We start from the raw sequence: 25,845 nt of genomic DNA on the forward strand, positions 1-25,845 counted from the left end.
GGCATACAGGAAACGTCAATGCACATTTTGAAGGAATGAAGAGCGACTAAAAGCAGCAGCTGCAAAAGCAGAGCGCGCCCGTACCCGCTCTGAGCCCGGAGGCCTGGCGGAGCTCCGCCCCTTTCTCGAGGCACCAGGCCGCCGCAAGCGGAGAGGGAGGGGCCGCCCTGTCACAGGTGCGGATGCGGCCGAAGAGCGTCCCTTTCTCAGGGGCCTCCCGGCGTCTCCGCGCCGCTGCGGTCCACCTCTCCCCGTACCACGCCCAGGGCTTGGGCGAGTAGCGATGGGGACTGGCGGGGGGGGGGTGGAAAGAAGAGGCAACCTAAGTTATTACCGTTAGCAGCGAAGTCAGCAACTGACGTCGACAGCAGAGATTGCGTTTCCCTTCACTTCCTCCCCGTCGCCCCGGGAACCGGAAATCCGGCTGCCCCGGGTCACGTGCTGAGCCGCCATATCAGCTCGGCTGGCTGCTGTGACCAAGAGGGGGTGCGCTAGTGACGCTACTTCTCTGGGCGTGGTTTCCATCCTGGGGGAAGGGTCCGTGGAGTTTGAGGGGAGATGGAGGAGATGGCGGCCTCGGCGCGGGAAGATGGCGCCCGCGGCCAAAAGCAAGGGCGGCGGGGCTGCAAGCACTATGACAGAGGATGTCTCCTGAAGGTGATGACTTCAATGGGCTCTTCCCATACAGGCTGCCGCCGGGTCGGGCGGGGGCGGAGTGGGCCAGGCGATTAGGCTTGGGCTGAAGTTAGAGGCTAAGCTGTTTGTCAGGATCCCTCCTCCACCTCGAACTGGGTTCCCGCTGTAGAGAACGTTTTGGCAGGGCGACCACAGGCCGCACCCGTACTCTTGTCTTACTTTGTAAGCAAAGTCCTTTTCGCTTGGGAAGAGCCGAGGCTTGCACATCAGTCGCTGTATCAACGGGTTTAGTCTTTTGCTACTGGGAAGTAGACTGAGGCAGCGTCGGGCCTGGGCCGGCTTTTCCCCAGGATGACTTTCAGGTGTGTGATGAAGTAATGAAAGAGGAGTAAGCGAGTGGAGAATCGGAATACGATTTCAGCTACTGTAGTAACAGTTTTACCGCTCGCCAGCTTCGTTTTAGAGTCGGTGAGTGAACCTCAGGCTGCCGAGGAGAAAATGCTTTTGTGACATGGAAAGCCAGCCGTGTGATTGCCACTAAATAGGAGATTATGTGTAGGAAAGTGCCTACTATACATATATTCTTGTTTTTGCCGTTTACTTTGAGGAAAATTGCTGGTCACTCTAGAACTTTTATGGGCACCCGCTCAGAGTTTCCTGATTTTGTTGTTGTTGCAAGAAGCAGTTTGAAGATTTTAAGAAAGCGTGAGCTTTGGAGTCCCACAGCCCTACCCACAAGTCATAGCGCTGCCCCTTGATAGCTCAGTGCTTTTGAGCAGGTGCTCCATTTGTACAGTAGGGCTGATAGAGTTACTGTTTCATAAAAAAGTATGAGGCCTGTAAAGACCACTTAAAGCCTTCCTTTAGGCCAGGCTTGGTGAATTCCTCCACAGCACTGGATGAAACTTTTTCAAAGTCACTCACCAAGTGTTGTGTAAGCAAATTGAAGGCTGTCCTTATGATTCCATTTCCACTGACTGATGTTACTGTTTGAAACTTGATGATTGGAACTGAATTCAACATTTTGGCCCTTTCCCCCAAGAAACTACATAAATATGTCTGAGTTTCATAGAGTTGAGATACTTGACCCTGAGTATCAAATACTTTTTGCCCGCTCTTGCTCCTTCCTTAAATACTAGAAGCCAAGTGAAGAGTTTTAAGGAGGAAGTAATCAACTAAATCAAATGCTGTTGTTTGAGTAAGACAAGAACTGAAAATTGAACTTTAAATTGGATGAGGAGGTCCCTGGTGATCTTGACGAGAGAAGTTTCAGTGGAGAGATTGGGACAGAGCCTGATTGGAGTGGGTGTGAGAGAGAGAGAGAGAGTAGTTAAACTGGAAATCTTAAATTTTTTTTTAATGTTTATTTATTTCTGAGACAGAGACAGAGCATGAGTGGGGGAGGAGCAGAGAGAGAGGGAGACAGAATCAGAAGCAGGTTCCAGACTCTGAGCTGTCAGCACAGAGCCCAATGCCGGGCTCAAACCCACAAACCGTGAGATCATGACCTGAGCCAAAGTTGGTTGCTCAACTGACTGAGCCACCCAGGTGCCCCTGGAAATAGTCTTTATAGACAATTCTTGGAGTTCTGTTGCGAAAGAGCGCAAAAAAACAAACCACCACAAAAAAAACAAAAAACAAAAAAACCCCAAAACAACAACTCTGGTTGCTGTGAGATTTAGAATCATGAGATTTTTTTTTTTTTTTTTAATCTTTAAAATGGGAGGTATTGCAGCATGTTTTTGTACTCTTGGAAATGACTCAGTAAAGTGAGAACATTTTTAATGCAGGAGGGAAAGAGAAAACTGTAGGAGCACTTACTGCCCTTGAGTAATCAAAGAAAAGATGGGATCCAGTGCACAAGTGGAGGAGTTGGCCTTACGTAAAAACATGGAACAGAGGACAGAGTATTAGGTACATTTGCAAGTAGGTTGGTTGATAGAGTTTGTGGTAGGATGTTTTCTTTTGATTATTTCTATTTTCGTAGTGAAGTAAGCAAGGTATCAGCAGAGTGTAAGGGTGGAGGAAAAGCTGTAAAGAAAGAGATGTGAAATAATCACCCAGATTTTAGGTCCTAGATTGTAGAAGAATGAGGGAGTCAACTAGGCAAGTATGGTAAAAACTCATATTTTATTAGTGATTTTGACTTAGAAGTGACACCAGTGGTCCCTTTTCTGGAAGGAAGAGAGAAGGAAGGAACTAGAGTATGTGCAAGGGAAGAATTGGAGTTGGGAAGAGAGGAAGTAGTGATTAGAGAATTGCATGCTTGAAATTAAGATAGAAACAAGATTCAGTTGTTTAGAGCAGTGGTTCTCAAAGTGTGGTGAATGGACCCCCCACCCTGTGATTCCTGAGGCCCTTTTAGGTCAAAACTACTTTCTAATACTAAGATGTATTCTTTTTCAGTGTATGCAAAAGTGGTGATTAAAATTGCTGGCACCCTAGCAAGATGAAGACAGTGGCACTGACTGTGCTACACCTATAATTTAGAAAAAAAAAAAAAAAAAAAAAAAAAAAAAAAAAAGCCAGTTTCACTCAAGAATGTCATTGATAAAATTCTATAAAATCTCAGCTCTTGAATACATGTCTTTTTACATGTTTTTTACATGTTTGATGAAATGGGATGTTTTCATCAAGAACTTCTGCAAACTAAAATTAGATGGTCATTGTGAGGAAAGTTCTTATGCAATTGGATTGTGTACTGAACTAGTAGCTTTCTTGTGGAACATTTCTTACTTGAAATCTGGCTTCTCAAATTTGAGTATTTGGTGGACATTTTTTTGAAAAGGAGAGAAGTGAAACTGTCATTGCAAGGAAGATCCTTGACAGTAATAAAATTCAAGCTGTCATGTAAAAATTAGAATTAAAATTAAAAAAAAATTTTTTAATGTTTATTTATTTTTGAAGGAGAGAGAGACAGAGTGTGAGTGGGGGAGGGGCAGAGAGAGAGAGAGAGAGACACACACACACACACAGAATCTGAAGCAGGCTCCAGGCTCTGAGCTGTCAGCACAGAACCTTACACGGGGCTTGAACTCACAAACCACGAGATCATGACCTGAGCTGAAGTTGGACTCTCAACCGACTGAGCCACCCAGGCGCCCCTAAAATTTTTTTTAAATGTTTGTTTTTGAGAGAGAGAGAGACACAGAGTGTGAGTGGGGGAGGGGCAGAGAGAGAGAGAGAGAGAGAGGGAGACACAGAATCCAAAGCAGGCTCCCGGATCTAAGCTGTCAGCACATAGACCGACGCGGGGCTCAAACTAATGGACCGCAAGATCATGACCTGAGCCTAAGTTGGATACTTAACAGACTCAGCCACCCAGGTGCCCCAAAATTAGAATTTTGGAAAACTTGGATTATTCTCTGTAAGCTTGAAAGTGTCCCAGTACCTAAAGACTTTTCTGATGAGATCGGTAATGATATTAACAAGCACGATTTTTTTTTTTTAATCTTGCATGGAAAATTTGTGAACATTTGAAAGAGCTATAGAACTCAGTGAACTGATACTTTCCAAATGACCAATGTGTGGGTAAAAGATCCATTCAGAGTGCAAGATAGATCAACGGACTTTGATGTAATGGAGAAAAGTTCACATACAATTTCAGAGTCCGTGTTACAACTAATGATTTATGAATTGTTGAGTTTTGTTGTAGTATCAGAGATGAGTATTCTTGCAAAGGCTGTTAAAATACTCCTTTTTCCAACTACATATCTGTGGAAGGCCAAAGTTTCTTCATATACTTAAACCGAATACAGAAGCAGAAATGAGAATTCAGTTATTTTGGGAGAAAGTAGTTATTTCATTAAAATAATGTTATTTATGTTAACATGTAATGGGTTCATTACTATTATTTTTAAAAGTAATAAATATTTAAAAAACCTTTCAATTTTATAATATGGTGTCAGATATAATTCACATAATCAAAAACTCTTTGAGATCATCAGTAATTTTTTTTAAGTTTATTTCGAGAGACTGAGACAGCACGAGTGGGGGAGTGGCAGAGAGGGAGGGAGACAGAAAATCCCAAGCAGACTCCACACTATCAGCGACCCGAAGTAGGGGTGGTAGGGTGCTCGAACTCACAAAACCGTGAGATCGTGACCTGAGCTGAAACCAAGAGTCAGATAGATGCTTAACAGACAGAGCCACCCAGACACCCCGATCCTCAATAATTTTTAAGAGTGTAAAGAGGTCCTGAGACCAAAACATTTGAGAACCACTGTTCTTTGGTATGACCTTGAGAATATGTGGTGAGGAGGGTTGGAGGACAAGGTCATTGGAAGTAAGAAAGTCAAGGAATTGAGAGTTCATGGTATTGGAAGGATTATAGTGGTGGATGTGCAGATCACTAAGATGTAGGACAAGAGTAGTGTTGGGAGAGAAAGGGTACCAGTTAAGTGTTAAAATCTTTTTTTTATTTTTTTTTATTAAAAAAAATTTTTTTTTTCAACGTTTATTTATTTTTGGGACAGAGAGAGACAGAGCATGAACGGGGGAGGGGCAGAGAGACAGGGAGACACAGAATCGGAAACAGGCTCCAGGCTCTGAGCCATCAGCCCAGAGCCCGACGCGGGGCCCGAACCCACGGACCGCGGAATCGTGACCTGGCTGAAGTCGGACGCTTAACCGACTGTGCCACCCAGGCGCCCCAAGTGTTAAAATCTTTAAGGGATGAACTGTATTGTGGTAAATTATGGTGTAAGATCTTCAGAAATGAGTGGATCTGGAAGGTCACAGTATACTGGAAACTATGGGGTGAGCTTACTGGCTTGGAAACTTTTTTTGATGTATTATACTATTTAGGATAAAGCTAAGTTACTAATGGTAACAAAAAGGCCCAACAGTAATGTAGGTTAAAGAATAGAATTTATTTCTTCCCACCTAACAATTTCAAGGTTAATTATCCAGTTTGGTAATAAGACTGTTCCACATGATCACTTCAGGGACAAGTTTTCCCCATTGTATTTTGCCCTGCTTTAGGGCATACAGTCAGCAGGTGGGTTGCTGCTATGTCCAGGTTTCATCTGATGGAAAGGAGAAAAGGAGCGTGGAGGAGGAGGCATGCCCAGTTTCATAATACTCAGGCCCAAGAGTGGCACTGATTTCTGCTTGTATTCTTTTGGTAAGAACTTAGTCATTTGGCCACAGCTGAAATCAAAGAAAGCTGGGAACTGTAATAAAGCTGGGCAATTGTGTCTGGGAAGGAGAGAATAGATTTTGCTAGTCTGCCACTCTTGAAAACAACGACTATCTCTTACATTTATTGCACCTCTAAAATATCAAGCATATAGCTGATGATTAATAAACACAAGCAAATTAAAATATATGTAATCTTTATGATATTTAATGTTTAAGGGGTGAAGTAGGTAAGTGAATTTATCTGGAAATGTCTAAGAAGAAATTGCCTGCCTGCTTTTAAGGCTGAGAATGAGTTTAGGGTATTGTGAGATTAGTTCTTCAGTCTAGGGATTTCCATTCTTCATGATTCCTTTATCTTTAAGGACCAGATTATGTTCAACTTAATACAGACATAGATGTTGAAGGGAATAATTAAAATATGCTAAGAAACAGTAAAAAGTTATGTTTAGGATTAGTTTACAAACGAATCCATTGGTTGTATTCTTTGACCTTGTTCCAGGAGGAGGAAGAAATTTTTTTTTTTTTTTTTTTTTTTTTTTGTGTTGCAAACTTGTTTTTCTCTTTTTATAACTCTTTTTCCCCCTTGGGTATTAGGCACCTTGTTGTGACAAACTTTATACTTGTCGGTTGTGTCATGATAACAATGAAGATCATCAGCTAGATCGCTTTAAAGTAAAGGAAGTGCAGTGCATAAACTGTGAAAAAATCCAACACGTAAGATTTTACATTTCTATTTTCTTTCTAAATAATGTTAAAGTGGCTTAAAAAAAATTGGTATTGCAAGTGACTTCTTTAATTCCAAGCAATATCTTTGATTTAAATGTTTAAAACCTTGTAAAAATCTGCATATACTGTAACAAACTGGATATTTAAATGATAATACAAAATGTTTTGATAAATTTAGTCCAATTTTTAATTACATGTATCTGTTTTAGGCCCAACAGACTTGCGAAGAATGTAGCACATTGTTTGGAGAATATTATTGCAGTATATGCCATCTTTTTGACAAAGACAAGAAGCAGTATCATTGTGAAAACTGTGGAATTTGTAGGTACTGTATGTAAAATGTTCTTTTCCTATTCTAATGTACCTGGGCAATAATAGTTTTTCAAATCTTTATTGGGATATAACTTGCATCTAATAAAATGCCTTCAATTTAAATGTCTAGTAAGTTTGACAAATATATATAGCTGTGTTACTAATACAGTCAGGATAAAAAACATTTCCATTATTCTGAAAAATATTTTCATGCCTCTTTTGTAGTAATCATTTAATTAGCCCATCAACTATTGTGTGGCTATTTAAATTGTAACTTTTGGATGTAAAATATGCTTTTATATAATGTGTTTTGTGGGCAGATGAAATAGAAAATTAGGGTAGAATTTTCTTTTTTTTTTACAATTAGTTTTTAAAAACATTATCAGAAAGTATAGGATGATTTTATAAAAATTGGAAAATATGAGAAAGTAGAAAGAATAAAAATAAGCTACAGTCCAGTCTCCCACTGACAAGCTACTACAGACATGTTGTCATATAGGAATTTTTTTCTTTCCAAAAATTTTTTTTTTTAATTTTTTTTTAATTTTTATTTTTTTCAACATTTATTTATTTTTGGGACAGAGAGAGACAGAGCATGAACGGGGGAGGGGCAGAGAGAGAGGGAGACACAGAATCGGAAACAGGCTCCAGGCTCTGAGCCATCAGCCCAGAGCCTGGCGCGGGGCTCGAACTCACGGGCCGCGAGATCGTGACCTGGCTGAAGTCGGACGCTTAACCGACTGCGCCACCCAGGCGCCCCTCTTTCCAAAAATTTTTGAGCATTACATACAAAAACATATATGTAACGTTGTGTACATTATAAACTATACTTTCTAAAAAAACGTATATTTTGAGAGACAGCGTGCATATGCAGTCCCAAGCAAGCTCAGCACTGTCAGTGCAGGGCCCAAAGTGGGGCTTGATCCCACAGACCATAAGACCTTGACCTGTGCTGAACTCAAGAGTCAGATCCTTAACCGTCTGAGCCTCCCAGGCACCCCTGTTGTAAACTATACTAATACAATAACTCAGCCACTCAATTTAAGAAATAGAATGTTTCCAGGGCACCTGGGTGGCTCAGTTGGTTAAGCGTCTTGACTCTTTATCTCAGCTCAGGTCTTGATCTCCTGGGTGGCTCAGTTGGTTAAGCATCTTGACTCTTTATCTCAGCTCAGGTCTTGATCTCGTGGTGAGTTCAAGCCCCGAGTTGGGGTTCTGTGCTGGGCAAGAAGCCTATTTAACAAAAGAAAACTGTTACCAATACTGTAGAAGCGCCAGGTGTTCCATATCAGTCTTTTTCCATAACCACCGTCTAGAATATTTTAAATCACTTGCTTTTATGTAGTTTGTTTTTAAGGAAGGATAACAAACATACCAAAAGATGTAGAAGTCATAAACAATCTTATGAATTTACTTATGAAAACATTTTTTTAATCACTACCCAGATCAAAAAATGGAATGTTCATAGCACTGTAGTAGCCTCTTTCATGCCCCCTACAAGTCAATAAAAACACTCCTCTGAAGGTAACTACTCTTGAGCTTTGGGGATCCTATAGTAAATGCTTTTTTGTGTTTTGTTTTATATATTTTAAGGTGTTATGTATTTTATGTATTTACATAGAATTGTTCTGTTTTCCTTTGTGATTGATTTATCATTGTCTCTTTTTATCTTTAGTTATATTTTCTGCCTTAAGAGCTACTGTATATCAGCTTTCTTTTGATTAGTTTTTGCATGTATGTCTCTTTTCATTCATTCATTCATTCATTCTTGAGAGACCAAGGGAGAGTGGGGGAGGGGCAGAAAGAGGGAGACAGGATCCAAAGTGGGCTCTTGCAGACAACAGAGAGCCCGATGCGGGGATCAGAGTCACAAACCAGGAGATCATGACTCGAGCTGAAGTTGGACACTTAACCGACTGAGCCACTCAGGTGCCCCCGTTTTTATTTTTTTATCCCAAACATTTTGTATGCTTACATTTAAGGCATATAGCTTGTATGCAGAATGTAGTTGAATTTTTTATTCAGTTTAATGAAAGCTGTCTTTTAATTAGCATATTTAGTCTTATTAATATAATTGTATATATAAATTTTAAATGTACAATTTTACAGTTTAGTCGACAAGTTTAGTATTTTCTATCCCCTTAGTATTTATCTATCTTTCCGTCTCCTCGCTTGCCTTCTTATGGATTAATCGGCAATTTTTCTATTTTACTTTATTTTTAAAATATTTTTTAAAGTTTATTGTTTTATTTTGAGGGAGAATGTGAGCAGGGGTGGAGGAGGGAGGGAGGGAGGGAGGGAGGGAGAGAGAGAGAGAGAGAGAAAATCCCAAGCAGGCTCTGCACTGTCAGTGCAGAGCATGATGTGGGCTTGAACCCTCAAACCATGAGATCATGTTGTAAGCTGAAATCAAGAGTTGGCCACTTAACCGACTGAGCCACCCAGATGCCCCGTGTTTTAAGTTTCATTTTTATTCTCTATAAACTTATTAGAGATATATTCTTCCATTATTCTCTTGGTAGTTATCTTAGAAATTATACATCCTTGGCTTACTAGAGTAATGCATTTATCATTTCTGGACAGTGTAAGAACCTTAACTAAGAGGCTTTACGTGTACTTGTCATGTCTTTTAATCTACGATATTTTAAACTCTGTAAGACATTGTTTCAAACAGTATTCTCTTACATTTACCTACATATTTACCATTTCTGTTGCTCTTCTTGCCTTTCTGCATTTCTTTCATCTTCAGGATTATTTTCCTTTGGCTTCAGGAATTCTTTTTATTAATACTTCCAGTGAGGCTCTGCTGGTGACAGATTCCGTCAGTTTTTCGTCTCTCTGAAAATGTCTATTTTCATTTTAAAATTTTGTCTTTGCTGAGTATAGAATTACTTTCTTTTTGCACTTGAAAAATATTCTGGTGCCATGGTTTCTGTTTCAGAAATAGCCTGTCAGGATTATTAGTGCCTCTTTGAGGGCAATCTTTTATCCCCCTCTTAATGTTTACAGGTTTTTTTTTTTTTTTAACGTTTATTTATTTTTGAAGGAGAGAGAGAGCCTGCGCGAACGAGCAGGGGAGGGACAGAGAAAGAGGTATACAGAATCGTAAACAGGTTTCAGGCTCTGAGCTGTCACCACAGAGCCTGATGCGGGGCTCAAACCCACGAACCATGACATCGTGACCTGAGCCGAAGTTGGACGCTCAACCGACTGAGCCACCCAGGTGCCCCCCTCAGGTTGTTGGTTTTTAGTTTTTCCATGATGTGTCCAGGTGTGTGAGATACTTATCTGGCTGGCAGTTTGTAGAATTTCTTGAATCTATGGCTTGATGTCTTCTGTTAGTTTTGAAATATTCTTGGCCAGTGTTTCTTCAGATAATGTTTCTGCCTCTTGCTCTTGGCCCCTTCTAGGACTTTAGGTGTAGACCTTTTCACTGTCCCATATGTCTCTTACATTTTTCTTTTTTTCTGTATTTATCTCTTGTCCCTTCATGCTTAAATTGGCTAGTTCCTACTGATGTGTCTGTCATACTGTGTTAAGTCTGCTATTTAACCTATTGAGTTTTTAATTTTAGTTTTTTTCTTAAAATTATAGAATTTACATTGAATTTCCCGCCCCACCCCCACCCCCATCCTTTGTAGTTTTAATTTTTTCAGGTGAAAAAAATTTTTTTTTCTTCTTTCAACATATTAATCACTGGTCATTTAAAGGCAGGGTCTGATAACTCCAATATGTTGATTATTTGTGGGTCAGTTCTGTTTTCTGTTTTTCCTCCTTTGGTGTTTGGTTCTTTACTTCTGCCTTTTGGCATGCTTGATATTGTTTTTAGTTGGTTGTTGGACAAAATTGAATGCTATTTATTATTCTCCAAAGAGCATTTTCTTTTGGCAAGCAGTTCATGTAGAGCCAGATCCTACTAATCCAGTTAAAGATTGAGATGATTATGGGGTGCCTGAGTGGCTCAGTTGGTTAAGTGTCCCGACTTGCTCAGGTCATGATCTCATGGTTCGTGAATTCGAGCCCCGCATTGGGCCCTGTGCTCACAGCTCAGAGCCTGGAACCTGCTTTGGATTCTGTGTCTTCCTCTCTCTCTGCCCCTCCCCTGCTTGTACTCTATCTCTCTCAAAAATAAATAAACATTAAAAAATAAATAAGTAAAGATTGAGATGATTAGAGGCCAAGTTTTATTTATATTCCTGTTCTTTTTTGTTTTCCCTAACACAGGCTCCTAGCACATGTTTCCTCAGGGGTCTTGATTTAAAGTTTATCAGGGCAACTCTTGTAATGGGATCTGGGCTCCCGGTTTATTGCCTCCCTAGCCGAGAAATTGCCAGAGGGTTTGCGTGGTTTCATATCCTCTTACCTGCTGCTTGCTGCTTAGCTTGTTTGCTTCTGACAGTATAGTTTAGGATCTGCAAGTCCCCCAAGGAGGGTGAAGCAGGGACTGTTGGATTTTTCTCAGTGTATTTCCCTTCTGTCTGGAATATTGACCCTTTAAGCCCTTTGTTGATTATTTATTTATTTATTTATTTTACTGCTTTTAAATTTCTTGTTTTCTTTGAATCCAGACTTTGTAGTTCTCAGTGGGAGCTTTGGTCCTGTACAAGCTATTTTATCCATTGTGGAGTGGGAGTTTACAATATATGTTTAGTTTTGCTTATTTTTTTTTAACTCATGCTATGTTTATTTTTCTGTGGCTTTTTTTTTTTTTTGAAACAGAGCCTTGTTTCTAGGGTTTCTCCTATTTGATTCATGAGCTCCAGTTGATTTTCACTGTTGTACAGAGTTATTTTGTATGCCAGATCTGCACACAGCTTTTAATTACCACTATTACAATAAAGGAATCAATACATTTTATAGTTAATTTGTTGACTCAAGTTGTTGAGACTGTAGGATACATATCTCATACTACCCTGTATACATTAAGCTTTGTGAAGTTAAGATATTTTCAAATTTTAAATTCCTATACCTGGTAATATTAAGCTTCATGAGATCAAGGTATTTTCAAAAGTTTAAATTTTTATACCTGAGAGTACCATGTACACAGTGTGTGCTCGTAATGTGTAGGCTGTGCATCTTAAGCAGAATGTTTTTGGTGTTATTCCTTTCTGTATGTGAGGAAAATTTGTCATCAACATTTACCGTCTAAGTATGTTTTTAAAACCTTTTAAAATAACAGAATAAATATTTTGTTATATATATTATTATGAATGATAGAAATAAGAATAAAGGCGGTGAAAAACAACTTCATTGGAAATTTTAATAAGAATTTAAGCATTGTAAATCCAAATTTTGATTCCATATTTTTCTAGTTTTGAAAAGATATGTACTAAATTTGACAGTATCCCTTGACTGTATTCACTGGTCACTTGTCATGAATCTGGCACATGTCTATCTTGTTAATAACTGATTCTAGGTTTTAGATATAGTTCTAATAGGTTCTAGCTTGTAATTACTTTTGGTTCTTCTTGCACTTGTACCATCAAAATGTAATATTGATTCCAGATCTCAGATACATCACTAGTAAGATTCTGGCTTATCCTTACTTGTGTCTATGCATTGCCAAATTCAGTGTTTTTGAAACCTTGTATTTAAAGGTGGCCATCATTTTAGTTCCAATATAACAAAATATTTTTTATTTTTAGATTTATAAATCCCTACTAGAATGTCAGTCCTGTGAATTTTTTCAATTTTTACATCATCTATTCTCTTCCAAATGCTTTATGCACATACTTCAACATTTGTCCATTTTACTCAGCCATACTGAGTAAATTTTGGTGTACGAACATAATAAAAGATGGAAGAACGCTGTCACACATCTTTTTAGCAAAATGGGTTGGTTTAGGTTCATGTAACAAAATACTGTGAATTGAAGTCCTTATTGAATGACTAGATGAAGAATCCATGTTTGGTTTTTTTTTTTTTTTCATTTGAAATACATTGTTCATTTTTTTTGAGTGAGGCCATTCATCTATGGTATGTGTTTTAAAGGATTGTTATCACTTCAAGTAGGTATTTTAGGTGGCATTATTTCTGTTGTCATTGCTCAAAAATCTTTGAAACATCTCAAAAATCTTTGAAACATTTCAAAATCTTTGAAACAAAAAATATTTATTTTTGAGAGAAACAGAGTGTGTGAGTTGGGGAGGGGCAGAGAGAGAGGGAGACACAGAGTCTGAAGCAGGCTCCAGTCTCTGAGCTGTCAGCACAGAGTCCGACATAGGGCTTGAACTTTGTAAACTGCAATATCATGACCTGAGCTGAAGTCTGAGGCTGAACTGAATGAGCCACTCAGGCGCCCACCCGTCTTTGAAGCATCTTTGTACAGTTCTTTCAGAGTGCCAGTGGCACACTGAAAATTCAACCCCCCCTTTGGGGATTTTCAGAGCTGTTCATCTTCATTTTTTTTCAGATTGTTAAAAGATATTGGGAGCAAACTCTATTAAATAAGATTGGCATATACTGTGTTTAGTCAGAAATGACATATGACCATCAGATAATGACTATTTTTTTAAACAACAAAAATATCAAAAGACAGGTTAAAAAATGTTTTTGCAATAGCAGTGTTTTTGGAAACTCTACCCTCTCATGGTAACATTAAAAAAAATCATGTCATTTGAATGTATGAGTTCTTATATATTTGCATAAATATCAATCTTTTCACTTTGTAGCTAACCTTCTTTGATAATCTTTTACAGTGATTCCTCTTTTGGATATTAAAGACAAGTATTTTTTGTCTTCAGTATATTATGAAATTTAGTTATTGCTTTTAGTTTATTAAACAAAGCTGCAAGGCAAGGGTGATCTGATTTCTTGTGCTTGGCGCTTAAGGCACCTCTAGGCTTGGCTCTGGTCTGGAGGTATGAGCTTGACGATTATTGTCTTTAGGCAGTAATCACTGTAAGGAAATCAGTACTGCTTAGAGTTAGTGATATGTTATTCCTGATTTTATATTTTAAAATAGTTTCATGATAGTTAGGTAATCTTTTGAGTGTGGTGGTAATTCTCTTAAAGAGTGATGTGCCCTAAAAGATAGGATTTCAGTTTTTCTTTAATTAGGGGCAGACATCCAATACTGAATTTTTTGGCAGAAGGTACATATATCCTTACTGAAATGTACTAGAATGAGCTTTTTTTTTTTTTTTAATAAATGGGGCAATAAAATTTCTTAGTGTTATTAGATAAGCACCATGATACTTACCATGAGAGTATGATATAACAGATGTGGTTTTGGTGTTCTGATTTCTGATCTAAAAAAATGTTTCATCCCTTTGACTCTATAATCCCATCTTTAGGAGATTATCCCAAGGAAATAGAGATATGTACCAAGATTTCTGTGTAGTATAAGTCTTGTACCAATAAGTATAATAGTGAAAAATGAAAAACAACCTGTATGTTTGGGAGATTGTTAATTTGCAAGCCCATATCAAAAGTAATGTTCTTAAATGATATTTAGGGATTGGGAAAATGATTCATAAAAATTATCTGTCAGGATATTATACGTACCAAAATATTAGCAATAGTTATCCATGAGTGCTGTGATCCTGAGTGATTTTAGGTATTTGTTGGTATATTTGTTGGTTCATGTTCTTCTGGGTTTTATATGTTTTAAATAATGAGAATTACTTTTAAAGTTTAAGAAGATATAAGTTTGTAACTACATTTGGGGAAATACAGCATCATCTTATTAGATGTTATAAGAGAAGGATGTGCGTTTTCACATTTCTGCAAATTATTAAATAAGCATCAGACCAATCTTTGTCATGTGTAGAGCACTAGAGTATAGAAGGCATGATTCTTGTTCTTAAATTTCTATTCTGTTTGTGGAAGAATGGGCTTAATAAGCAATCACTGCTAGAGAGTTTGTCCGATTATGGGGATTGGAGTGGTCTTAATTTTAGGAATGTTTCAGTAAAGTTATAACAGAGATAGGCCGAGGCTGAATAGATCACAATGGTCTGGGTAGAAATAAATAAATAGCCAAGCCTAAGAAAAGGCAGTGAAAGGATGGAGTGAGGGGGTGGGACAGATAGAGACTGGAGTTGAGGATGGAAGTGAAGAGGTTATATTATTTAGAGTAGTTATTTTAAACGGAAGCAAATCTAGTTAGTCCCCGCCACCGTTTTAAAAAAAAGCATAAAAAAGAGATAAATACATGGTAAGGATAAGTACTGTTATGTGGAACTTTCATTAGCATTTCGAGTGTGTGTGTATATGTGTAAATGAAGGGAGAACTGGGTCAAGATGTAAAAGTACTTACTGTGTGTTGAGGTGAAGTTTGAGAGACACTGCTGCAGAGTCTGCCAGGTCCCCTCTAACTGTGACTATGTACTGACGCCAAGTTGACTGTTTTTGTTTAAACGGAGTCTCCTGGTTTTTGTATGTTTGAAACCTCTTCATTTTACTTTCATTTTTGAAAGATATTTTTGTCAGATACAGAATTTTAGGCTGACCGAATGTTGCTCTGCCGTATTTTGTGGATATACATTCTGCATTGTTCCCAGTGAGAGATCTGGTGTCATCCTCTTTTTGTTCCACTATAAAGTCTCCCCCCACCCCCCCACCCCCCCACCCCCCCGGCTGCTTTTAAGATTTTATTTTTGGTTTTGAGCAGTTTGATTATGATGATCCATGATAGAGTTTTTTTTCATGTTGCTTGTGTTTAGGGTTTGTTGAGCTTTCCTTTTAAGGACGTAACACAGAATTTTCGTTTATCTCTTCTGTTCACAACCTCCAGAGAAGTTGCAAGTAGTCTTTATTCAGGACAGCCCTTTGCCTGAGTGTTCTGTTGTTGTGTAAGAAGGGGAAAATAAAAATTTGGGGACAACTAGCAATTTCTCTTTATCATATCTCTTTACATTTCAAATGGATAAAAGAAAAATATAAAATTAAAAGCCATAAGTATTGGAGGTATATATATATTTATGACCTAGAGGTTTCAAAAGTCTTTCCTAAATAAGAGATAGAAGCATAAGCCATAAAAGAAAATATCAATGGCTTTTTAATACATAGAATTAAAATGGCTGTATGACAAAATATGTAAATCAAGATAATCTTGGTCACACACCAGAAAATTATAAGTATACAAATGAAAAAGGTTAATATTCAGGATATATAAACAGCTGCTTTAAAATGGTAAAAGACAAATACCCTAGCAGAAGAATGAAAAGAGCACATGGACAGGCAATCCACAGTAGAAATCCACATGGTTCATAAATATTAAAATATATTTCCTGTCTCATAATCTGAGAAACGCAAATTAAAATGACATCTTGTATTTGTCTATCATATAGGTAACCAGTGTTCACTAGGGTGCAGGGAATGCAGGTGCTGTCATACATGGTTAGTGCGGGTATAATTTAGTATTGTCTTTTTGGAGGTCGTTTTGTCAGTATCAAAACCAGTGGTGCAATACCCTCAGTACCCATAGTTTAACTTTTAGAAATCTTATAAAAGATTATCAACAGATAGACTAAGCGATGTTTGTATAAAGATAGGTATTTTATATCATCGTATTAACTAAAGATAGTAAATTATATAAGGGAATACTTTAAAAAATATGGTCTATCCATACTATGTAATACTATGTAATTATGAAGAGGAATGAAGTGGTTCTATATAGACAGACATAGAATAATCTTCAGGATATGTTGTTAAGTGAAGAAAAAGTCAGAGAACAGGATATAGAGAAAGAATCCATTTATGTAAAAAATAAAGCCCAAAGGGTGTGTGTGTGTGTAGATTTTTGTAGGAAAAAAGACTTGGATAGATACCATTCTGTAAAAATGAATCTAATCTTTTGACTTTCACGTGTATTTTTAGGATTGGTCCAAAGGAAGATTTTTTCCATTGTTTGAAATGTAACTTATGTCTAGCTATGAATCTCCAAGGAAAGCACAAGGTATATAACTAAGTTTGTGTAATTAAAAAAATATTGTATTGTGTTTGAAAACTAGCTTAAATCCTAATATGTTTGGAAGCATGCTAATTTCAGATATTACCAAGTACAACTCTGTTGCTTTTTATTCTTAAGCAGTATTAAGTAGGTGTCCTCAGATCTATGCCTCAGAATATCTGATCTACAGTTCTTTTTCTTCTTCATAGTGTGTAAGAATACTTATATCAGTTATTAGCATACTGTTGACAACTTCTAAGTAAGTTAGTAATGGATTCTTCTCATTGATACTGGTTTTAAGAATAAGTGAAAATGCACAGTACAGAAGAAATAGCAATGTAACAGCATTCCAAGAAAATTCAGAAAATATTTTTGGGTTTTCTTTCATAGTTAGAAATATTTTTAATTTGGATATAGTAATTATATCATGATACCAGTTCCTTTAAAATTATTTTTCATTATTTAGAAAAAAATCTAATAAACATCACAGAACAGACTAATGATTTTTAAAATTTAAAAAATTTTAATTCCAGTATAGTTAACATTAATGAGGGTTTTTTAAAAATAGGTACTAGATAATAACTAGCCTGAAATAGTCAAGTATTAAGATAAATTGAGATGAATAATGAACATTTGGGATATGGTGACAATGAATAAGGGAAAAAGAATGGGGCTGAGTAAAGACTCCCAAGGTTTTTAGCCCTTGCTTTTAAGGTACTGGATAAATAGATTGTAAATTTGCTGGAGATAAAAGATTGAGTTTGGTTTTACAGATTTGAGTTGGGGTGATAGCCGTGTTATCTTTCAAAAACTATATACACATTTTCTCTTGTGGTATCTTTGTCTTGTTTCTCAGTTATTTCTTATTGTCTGTATTTTAGTAAATGGTCCTATCATGTACTCAGGTGCTTACTTAAAAAACCTGGGCATCATCCATGGCGTGGCGCTTCCCCTTACCTTCCCCCATTTAATCATACACTGTCTTGTCAAGTTAGGAACTCTGACACTGGAGGCTGCCTGTTGGAGTTCAAAAACCGTTCCACTTCTTATTGGCAAATGACTTTGGAAGTTATTTAGCTTCTCTAGGCCTCAAATACCTCATCTGTAAAATGGGGTAATGTACCTGTTTCATTTAGAGTTGTGGGACTTAACTGAGCTAATGCAGGTAATGTACTTAGTATATGACATGTAGTAAATTTCAAGAATATGAACTCTTACCATTATCGATATTATTAAGTAGTTTACTTTGGAGCAAAACACATATAAAATAGATTCCAAAAGTTATTGTCTCTGCATCTTTGGTAAATCTTGATTCACTGATTTTCCTTATGTGTAAAATGAAGATAATTTGAACAATTAAGATATACTGAGCAATTTCATTGTTTCAGGTAATGTGCAAAGCCTGAAATAGTTATGTGAGTTAGCTGTTCAGTTCTTATCTGACATATAAGAAACATGTATTGTTAATTATTATCTTTAGTAAGTTAGTAGTGTTGTTTCCTTTATTGTTTTTATTAGTAAATCTGTTTGTCATTTCCATTTAGTTAAGTTTTTAGTAATTTGAGTTTTTCTTTTAAACAGTGTATTGAAAATGTTTCCCGGCAGAATTGTCCAATATGTTTGGAGGTAAGCTTAAAATATAATTTGCTTTGGAAATATTCCCTGTTGAATTTAAGATATGTGGATGTTTATATTGTCTTCATGCAGACACTAACATTTATTTCCTTTACAGGACATTCACACATCCCGTGTTGTTGCTCATGTCTTGCCGTGTGGACATCTTTTACATAGGTAAAGGAATTTTGTGTTTTTTCTCTCAAAATTGAAAATAGTGGAGATAGTTTTTGTTTTACTGAAACAATGTTATATATTTTTTTCAGAACGTGTTATGAAGAAATGTTGAAAGAGTGAGTGTTTGATGGGATTTTTAAAAATTATTGTAAGATGCTGATTTATTATTTTTTCGGGGATGTGGAAGTGGGCCAGCTCTGTTCCTCACACTGTGTTGGGCGTGACATATTTATGTTGAGATGGGCAGGGTAAATGCATAGTGGTAAACTGGGCAAAGCGTCTTGTGTATGTAGGACTGCACCTTTTCCCCCATGTCTGCAGTATGCCTTATCTCATCCCTCATTTCAAGAGACTCTTATTTTCTGGCCTTGCTTAACAGGAGGCATGGGCTGTACCAGAGGCAATCGATAGCATTGTAAGATTGCTGAGGTATTGTCACTCAGAATCCTGTTAGGTCAGTATATTGGCCCAGGATAATCATCTGCAAGGAAAGCTGGTAACAAGATTATCTAAAGCAGAAACTTTATTATGGGGAAAGGATGTTACAATGAGATGAGAGTAGTAGGATAGAAGAGACTGTGTAAATGTATTTTCATAAGCAGAAATTTTAATTTAATATAAGAGCCAGATAGAAGGGAACTTTTTCAGAATGTTTAGAGAGAAAATAATATGATCTAAGTTGCCTGAATATATTAAGGAATTGAGGTCATTTAGTTAGAAAGTAGCTTAATTGGCTTTTAAAATATATTGAATATATTCTACAAAGAATACGGGCTGATTCCTTCTAATTTTAGAGAGCTGAGGAAAAAGAGTAGGTTTAAAAAATACCATGGATCTACTGATCATCTTAAAATTCAGAATAATGCTCTGTTTTGGATGGTTTATGTACCAATTAGCATGCATCCTCTTGTGTACCTGAGTTGATATACTCCTTGTTAAATGTTTGGAAAATAACCTCTCTGTTTCTTCTAGAGGCTACAGATGTCCATTATGTATGCACTCTGCTTTAGATATGACTAGGTACTGGAGACAGCTGGATGATGAGGTAGCACAGACTCCTATGCCATCAGAATATCAGAACATGACTGTGGATGTGAGTACGATCAATGCTTAAAACTTTTCAGGTTCCTAGTTGATGTTCTTGTTTATTTTTGCCTTTTTGCTCAAATCTGTCTAAAAAATACTGCTTTGGCAGAAACACCAATGTGATGATTAATGGGAAGGACAAAATACAAATTTTAAATTCAAAGGACCAGACCAAAAAAATTCTAAGAATACCATTATGCAATTCTTCCCAACACTAGATGGCAGGCAGAAACTTTATTCTGAATTATTTACGTATTACTTGTCAGAGCCAGTCAGTCATGTAATGGTGTGGAGGTGAATTACTGGTCTGATGTTTTTAATGATGCTTTATTTCTAATTATTTTAAATTTTATTTCAGGCATATGTATTTGTTGATTTCTGAAGAAGATTACTTTTTGTTTTTTAATGTTCGTTACCCTTTTTATTCATGTGGATAATTGAATTGTTAGTAAGGTAAATGAAGGATTGCTTTTGGAATACTAATTGGTAATTACGTGATGTTTTACTAGAGGCTTCAGTGTGCTTTGTTCCATGTAGGTCATTTTTTCAAATAACAGCTTTATTGAGATATAATTTATATGCCGTGTAACTCATCCATTTAAAGTGTGCAATTCAGTGCTTTTTAGTATATTCTTGGAGTTGTACAAACATCAGCCACCGTCAATTTTAGGATATTGCCCCCCAAAGAAATCCCATACCCTTTAGCAGTCATTCCCCAGTCCCCTAGCTCTAGGCAACCACTAATCCTTCTACATTCAGATTGTATTCCAAATTATAATTTTGAACAAACTTGGAAGTTTTCTATTTACTATGGTATGACTATTCTATTTTTTTAATCTTATTTATTTTTAAATTTTAGTAAACATATCACGCAATGGTTTCAAGAGTAGAATTCAGTGATTTATCACTTAAATACAACACCCAGTGCTCTCCACAAGTGCCCTTTTTAGTACCTATCACCCATCCAGTCCACCCCCCACCCATGTCCCTCCATCAACGCTCGGTTTGTTCTTTGTTGTTAAGGGTCTCTTGTGGTTTGTTTCCCTTTCTTCCCCATCCCCCTCACCCTTCCTATATGTTCATCTGTTCTGTTTCTTAAATTCCACATATACTAGTCATCAAAAAGAATGAAATCTTGCCATTTGCGAAGATGTGGGTGGAGCTAGAATGTATTATGCTAAGTGAAATAGGTCAGTCAGAGAAAGACAAATACTGTATGATTTCACTCATGTGGAATTTAAGAAAACAGGTATGGGTATTCTAAAGCTAATGCTTTTCTTACATACTAATGCGTTGATCTGTTTTCAGGTTAACACCTTTTTTATTTTTTGGGATCTTTGTGTTAGAAGAGATTAATTCTCAAGTGATATCTTACTGTCATTTTTATTTATTTATTTATTTATTTGTTTGTTTGTTTATTTTGTTTCCTTACTTATTTTGAGAGAGAGACAGAGCATGAGCAGGAGAGGGCAGAGTGAGAGGGAGACACAGAATCTGAAGCAGGCTCCATGCGCTGAGCTGTCAGCACAGAGCCTGATGTGGGGCTTGAACTCACAAGCCTTCGAGCTGTGAGATCTTGACCTGAGCCAAAGTCGGCCGCTCAACCTACTGAGCCACCCAGGTGCCCCTCTTACTGTCATTTTAGGGATGAGCCAAAACCTTTTATTTTTTAACTAAATTTTAAGAACTGCTTCTTTGGACTTTATTTTTGAGGCATAGAAGATTGACAGCTTAGTATATTAAACCTAAAGAATAAGCAAAAAAATATTATAAGTGTAAAGATTTTATTAACTAAGATAATTTTGCAAGTGTCAAGGAAGAATAATGAAATCATGTATGTTGTTTTGAACTGTAAATATAATTGTCAATCTGATAATGCCTATGTTAAATTTTATGCTCAGTACTATTTATATACTATTTGGAAACAGTTTTAAAATAAGACTTCTTGACTCAAATTTACACTTTCATTTTCTAAATTCAAAGCTACCTTAGTAGCCCTCTTAGAATTTTCAGAAAATAAATAAAAGACATTTCTATTTGGGGAAATGTTTAGACTTACCTATATGTGTTTCAGTTCTTCAGTATGATTTTTGAGGAATTGTTTTGGGCAGACAATGCCACTTTGTATCTATAAGGTTTAATATACTTAATTTGAATTCTCTTCACTTTTCAGATTCTCTGCAATGATTGCAATGGGAGATCTACTGTCCAGTTCCATATATTAGGCATGAAATGTAATATTTGTGAATCTTACAATACTGCTCAAGCTGGAGGATGTAGAATTTCACTAGATCAGCAATGACCAGCATTTATTACACTGGAAAACTCAGCATTTTCTGATCTAGGAAAAGGCTATCTTTAGTATTCTGTTGTCATAATGTGTCAGAATCTATGCATTAGAGTTGATGTGTTTTGTACTAGTGTCACAGCAAAAAATCATATAAGTACTTAAGGATTCAGGGTCTCTTTGTAGAATTGTCATAGCTCTATATTGGATGAAAGCCACTGTGCTTGTGTTTTGATTGGAAATTCCTTTAGTGTCAGTTTGGAAGCCAATGATGTTTGCCACTGAAATTCACATCCATAGAAGTATGTTATACTTTCATGGAACTTTGCTTTAAGTGACACTCTGCACGCAGAATTCATTTCTAGTTCTTGATAGAACTGCACTTACTTCTCAGTGTTATTCTTGACTTTTTAAGAGCTGTGCTATAATGAGAATATGTTGTATCTTACTGTTGAAATCTTATTACATATACTTTAGAATTTTCTAAGACAGTCCTTTGGATCCTATAAATGTGAATTTTGATGTAATAACTGCTAATAAAATTATATTGAAACAGTGTTTTATAGAAAGTTTTTTCCAAGTTTATCTATTTTTGGCTTAGTTTGGGCAATATAGTCTTATATATAATTCTGTCTATAAATACAAATATACATACACATATATGTATTATATATTTCTGTAGAAAACCTCTTTTCTTTCTTTTGAAGTACTCTTCCATTAGAGTAGTTGGAAAAAATATAAAACAGTAGAACTCTTCCAAGCCTTAAGAAAAACCATTAACATTGAAAATAATTTTGTTTTGGTTTCCCGGAATTATTTCTTCAAAGAGTGATTAATCCAGTCAGCAAGTAGTTAGTGTCCAACTACTATGCGCTGGGTAAGGTTCACGATGGTTGTGGAGACAACAGTGAGCAAGACAAAAGTCCCTGCCCTCGTGGTGGTGCCTCATGACTAGCTTTTCCCTTGTTTTTTTTTGTTTGTTTGTTTTTTTGTTTTTAATGCATGAGGTGGTTGTCTTTGTTGTAAATGGATTGTTTCTTTCTTCTCTAAGTGCTTGAAAGTAGGTATGAATGAATAGAAGGGGCATGGAATATTCCTGGCAAGATCTGATTTTATAGTACCTTTTTGGCTTATGTAATGGAATTAAACACACCTCTTAATTCAGGAACAAAATACACAAAAGATTATTTGATGATCCTACAACTTATACAGTAGTATTCCAGTTTCTAACATAGCCTATTTATAAAAACCTTTCGGTTAGGAAATAAAATGTGTACATATTAGTTCATGGGTATTTATTGAATACCATTTTTCTAATTTTGAGCTAGTTGAATCTCCTGCAAATAAACAAGGTTGGCTTACAACTAGAAATCCTAACATTTCTGGTACATTTATTTATTCTGTAGAAATCTCATTACCTGGATAAAGGCAATTGTATTGATTTCTAGTTTTGAGCCCAGATCTTTATTCTCTCCCACCTTCCTGTCTTCTGTGTTCCACTCTTTTCCCCTTCCTGTGTTAGTTTCCTTGGCTTAGGCAGAGCAGTAGTGCTGATCTTGATTTGGGGAAGGAATGAGATATCTTCCCAGGTGTTGCCAATCAATATACAGATTAAGGAAAGACTAATTTTCTAGTTGTAATACTTCTGTTTTTAATTAAAAATTTTTTTTTATTTTTTAAAGTTTATTTTTTATATAATTAGCAGGTAGGGGAGGGGCAGAGAGAGAGGGAGACAGAATCCCAAGCTGACAGTGCAGAGCTGGACCTAGGGCTCAAACTCAATAACTGTGATACCATGATCTGAGCTGAAATCAAGAGTTGGACACTTAATCAACTGCATCACCCAGACACCCCTCAGATTTGTTTCAGAGAGCATGAGTGGAGGAGAGGGACAGAGGGGGAGAGAGAGAATCTTAAGTAGGCTCCATGCTCACTCAGCGTGGAACCTGATGCGGAGCTTCATCCCATGACCCTGGGATCACAACCTGAGCTGAAATCAAGAGTCGGATGCCTCTCTGTTAGTAATACTTTTTGGTTCTGTTATGTCACCCTAAGCTAATTAAAAGCATACTGCTTTTAATCACAGGATCATTGGATCTTGAGTAGGAGTGAGTATAGAAAAGTAACAAAACTTTGTGTTTGGAGCATCTACTGCATGCCAGGCTTATGCATTAGCATTGATTGGCATGATAATTCTGTAGGGTAGGTGTCTTCATTTTATAGATGAGAAAGCTGAGGTTCAGAGGTTAAATGATATGCTTGAATAAATGATAGCTATTAAATGTTGGGAGCTGGGAATTCAATTAGGTCTGTGACCCCAAACACACCACACCACACTGCCTTTGACTCAAACTTCTATTTTGCTAAACTACCTACATAATAGCTAAGTCCTCTATCATGGAGGAGCTCATGATTTGATAGACTGTCCATTTTTAGGTGTTTTAATTCAAAACCTGATTACTTAGATCTTTGAGGATCCAAATTTGTCCAAAATAATGCAGAATGAATGTATTACCACGTGTTGACATGCAGTCATGTGCTAGAAGCATTTTTCTCACGCTCTTGAAGTCTAGGCTGTAGCACCCAGGGTTTCTTCAAAGATAAGTCCATGACATGTGAATTCAATGTTCGAAAATATCTATTGTAGGAAATATGTAAGAAAAGGTGAAAAACTCACAATCTCATCTTCCAGAGGTAAATAGTTTACATTTTGACATTTTTTTTTTCTTTTTCTGCTCAGAGACTTTAAGAAAGCTTAGAGAAATGTTAAATGCTTAGTCTGATTTTAAGTATGGTAGAATTGTCCATGAAAGAATTGTCCCTAAAATAAGGTTGCCTTGCCACAGAATTCATATCTATTATGTTCTCATTTCAAAAGCCAGTAATTCAGTATGTTTATGAATATCAGGGTGTACAGAAACTCATTGTTTTATCATCAAAGAGTGTGCATGAAGTTTTTTTTTTTTTTTTAATGTAGCTTTCAGAGCCTTCTTAACTAGTAAATGGAGCTCTGTGGGATACTAACTAGCTTGTGTTCGAAGTAGTAGTATGTTTGTGGCATCGTAGATTTTAAAACCAAGATTTTTTTCCCCCACTAAACATTTTTATAATGTGTACATGTTTAATTTTCTCTTAATTTTTTGAAGTTTTGGTCACGAATCAAAGTGAATGTGAGTACTATGGAGCCAAGATCCTGTTTTATAAGTGCTTGTCACTTAAAATTTTTTTTTTTTTTCAACGTTTATTTATTTTTGGGACAGAGAGAGACAGAGCATGAACGGGGGAGGGGCAGAGAGAGAGGGAGACACAGAATCGGAAACAGGCTCCAGGCTCTGAGCCATCAGCCCAGAGCCCGACGCAGGGCTCGAACTCCTGGACCGCGAGATCGTGACCTGGCTGAAGTCGGACTCTCAACCGACTGCGCCACCCAGGCGCCCCTGCTTGTCACTTAAAATTTTTTTTTTTTCAACGTTTATTTATTTTTGGGACAGAGAGAGACAGAGCATGAACGGGGGAGGGGCAGAGAGAGAGGGAGACACAGAGTCGGAAACAGGCTCCAGGCTCCGAGCCATCAGCCCAGAGCCCGACGCGGGGCTCGAACTCACAGACAGCGAGATTGTGACCTGGCTGAAGTCGGACGCTTAACCGACTGCACCACCCAGGCGCCCCCAAGTGCTTGTCACTTAATAGGTGATCAGTAGTGCATAATTTGAAGTGGGGGATGTCGTTCTTTATGCCATTTCCTTCATCGTCTCTGCTGAAAGTCTCTTCAAGGTTTTGCTGTTTGCCTTATATTCACTGAATTTTAAGTGGAGTTGTTTCTTACTGTCATTTTCATGTGGACTTTTCCTTGTGCTTGTCCAGTTAATCCTTTGGATTAAATGCCACCTTTGGGCAGGTCTGCTTTTTTTGTTCGTTTGTTTTTACATATCCCTTTTCATTCTCATAATAATCTTACACCTAGCTGATG

The 25,845-nt window shown here is 37.0% G+C and overlaps 2 protein-coding genes across 6 annotated transcripts in view; one reads left to right on the forward strand and one right to left on the reverse strand.

The window, feature by feature from the left end:
• Positions 1–442, reverse strand: part of THAP6 (THAP domain containing 6) — a 17,139-nt gene extending 16,697 nt beyond the window's left edge. Inside the window, exon 1 of one of the 2 annotated variants that reach the window (XM_043572468.1) lies at positions 335–442. The gene's annotated coding sequence lies outside the window, so the exon portion shown is untranslated. The remainder of the gene's footprint in view (positions 1–334) is intronic. The other variant, XM_043572469.1, reaches the window with a different exon arrangement.
• Positions 368–22,433, forward strand: RCHY1 (ring finger and CHY zinc finger domain containing 1). Of its 4 annotated transcripts, XR_006296169.1 has the most exons (10): positions 368–657; positions 6,373–6,492; positions 6,714–6,829; positions 16,639–16,717; positions 18,293–18,337; positions 18,444–18,502; positions 18,592–18,618; positions 19,475–19,595; positions 19,947–20,041; positions 21,762–21,860. XR_006296169.1 is itself a non-coding variant. In XM_043572465.1 (9 exons), exons 1-9 carry the CDS (start codon positions 559–561, stop codon positions 21,888–21,890), a joined length of 795 nt encoding a protein of 264 aa, XP_043428400.1. In that variant the 5' UTR covers positions 378–558; the 3' UTR covers positions 21,891–22,433. The 4 variants fall into 4 exon arrangements, 3 of the variants coding, with proteins under 3 accessions (XP_043428400.1, XP_043428402.1, XP_043428401.1); XM_043572465.1 differs by lacking the exon at positions 19,947–20,041 and having other exon boundaries at positions 378–657; positions 21,762–22,433; XM_043572467.1 differs by lacking the exons at positions 6,373–6,492; positions 6,714–6,829; positions 19,947–20,041 and having other exon boundaries at positions 554–657; positions 21,762–22,433.
• The last annotated feature ends 3,412 nt before the right edge of the window (positions 22,434–25,845 follow it).

Source organism: Prionailurus bengalensis, chromosome B1 (genome assembly GCF_016509475.1).
Source record: "Prionailurus bengalensis isolate Pbe53 chromosome B1, Fcat_Pben_1.1_paternal_pri, whole genome shotgun sequence".
NCBI classification, from domain to species: domain Eukaryota; kingdom Metazoa; phylum Chordata; class Mammalia; order Carnivora; family Felidae; genus Prionailurus; species Prionailurus bengalensis.

What these genes read in the sequence shown, in the direction of transcription:
- RCHY1 (XM_043572465.1), top strand. Translation starts at nt 559, where the DNA reads ATGGAGGAGATGGCGGCCTCGGCGCGGGAAGATGGCGCCCGCGGCCAA. An exon ending in ACAGAGGATGTCTCCTGAAG is followed by an intron (nt 658 to 6,372) that starts GTGATGACTTCA and finishes CTTGGGTATTAG; the next exon opens with GCACCTTGTTGTGACAAACT. An exon ending in ACTGTGAAAAAATCCAACAC is followed by an intron (nt 6,493 to 6,713) that starts GTAAGATTTTAC and finishes TATCTGTTTTAG; the next exon opens with GCCCAACAGACTTGCGAAGA.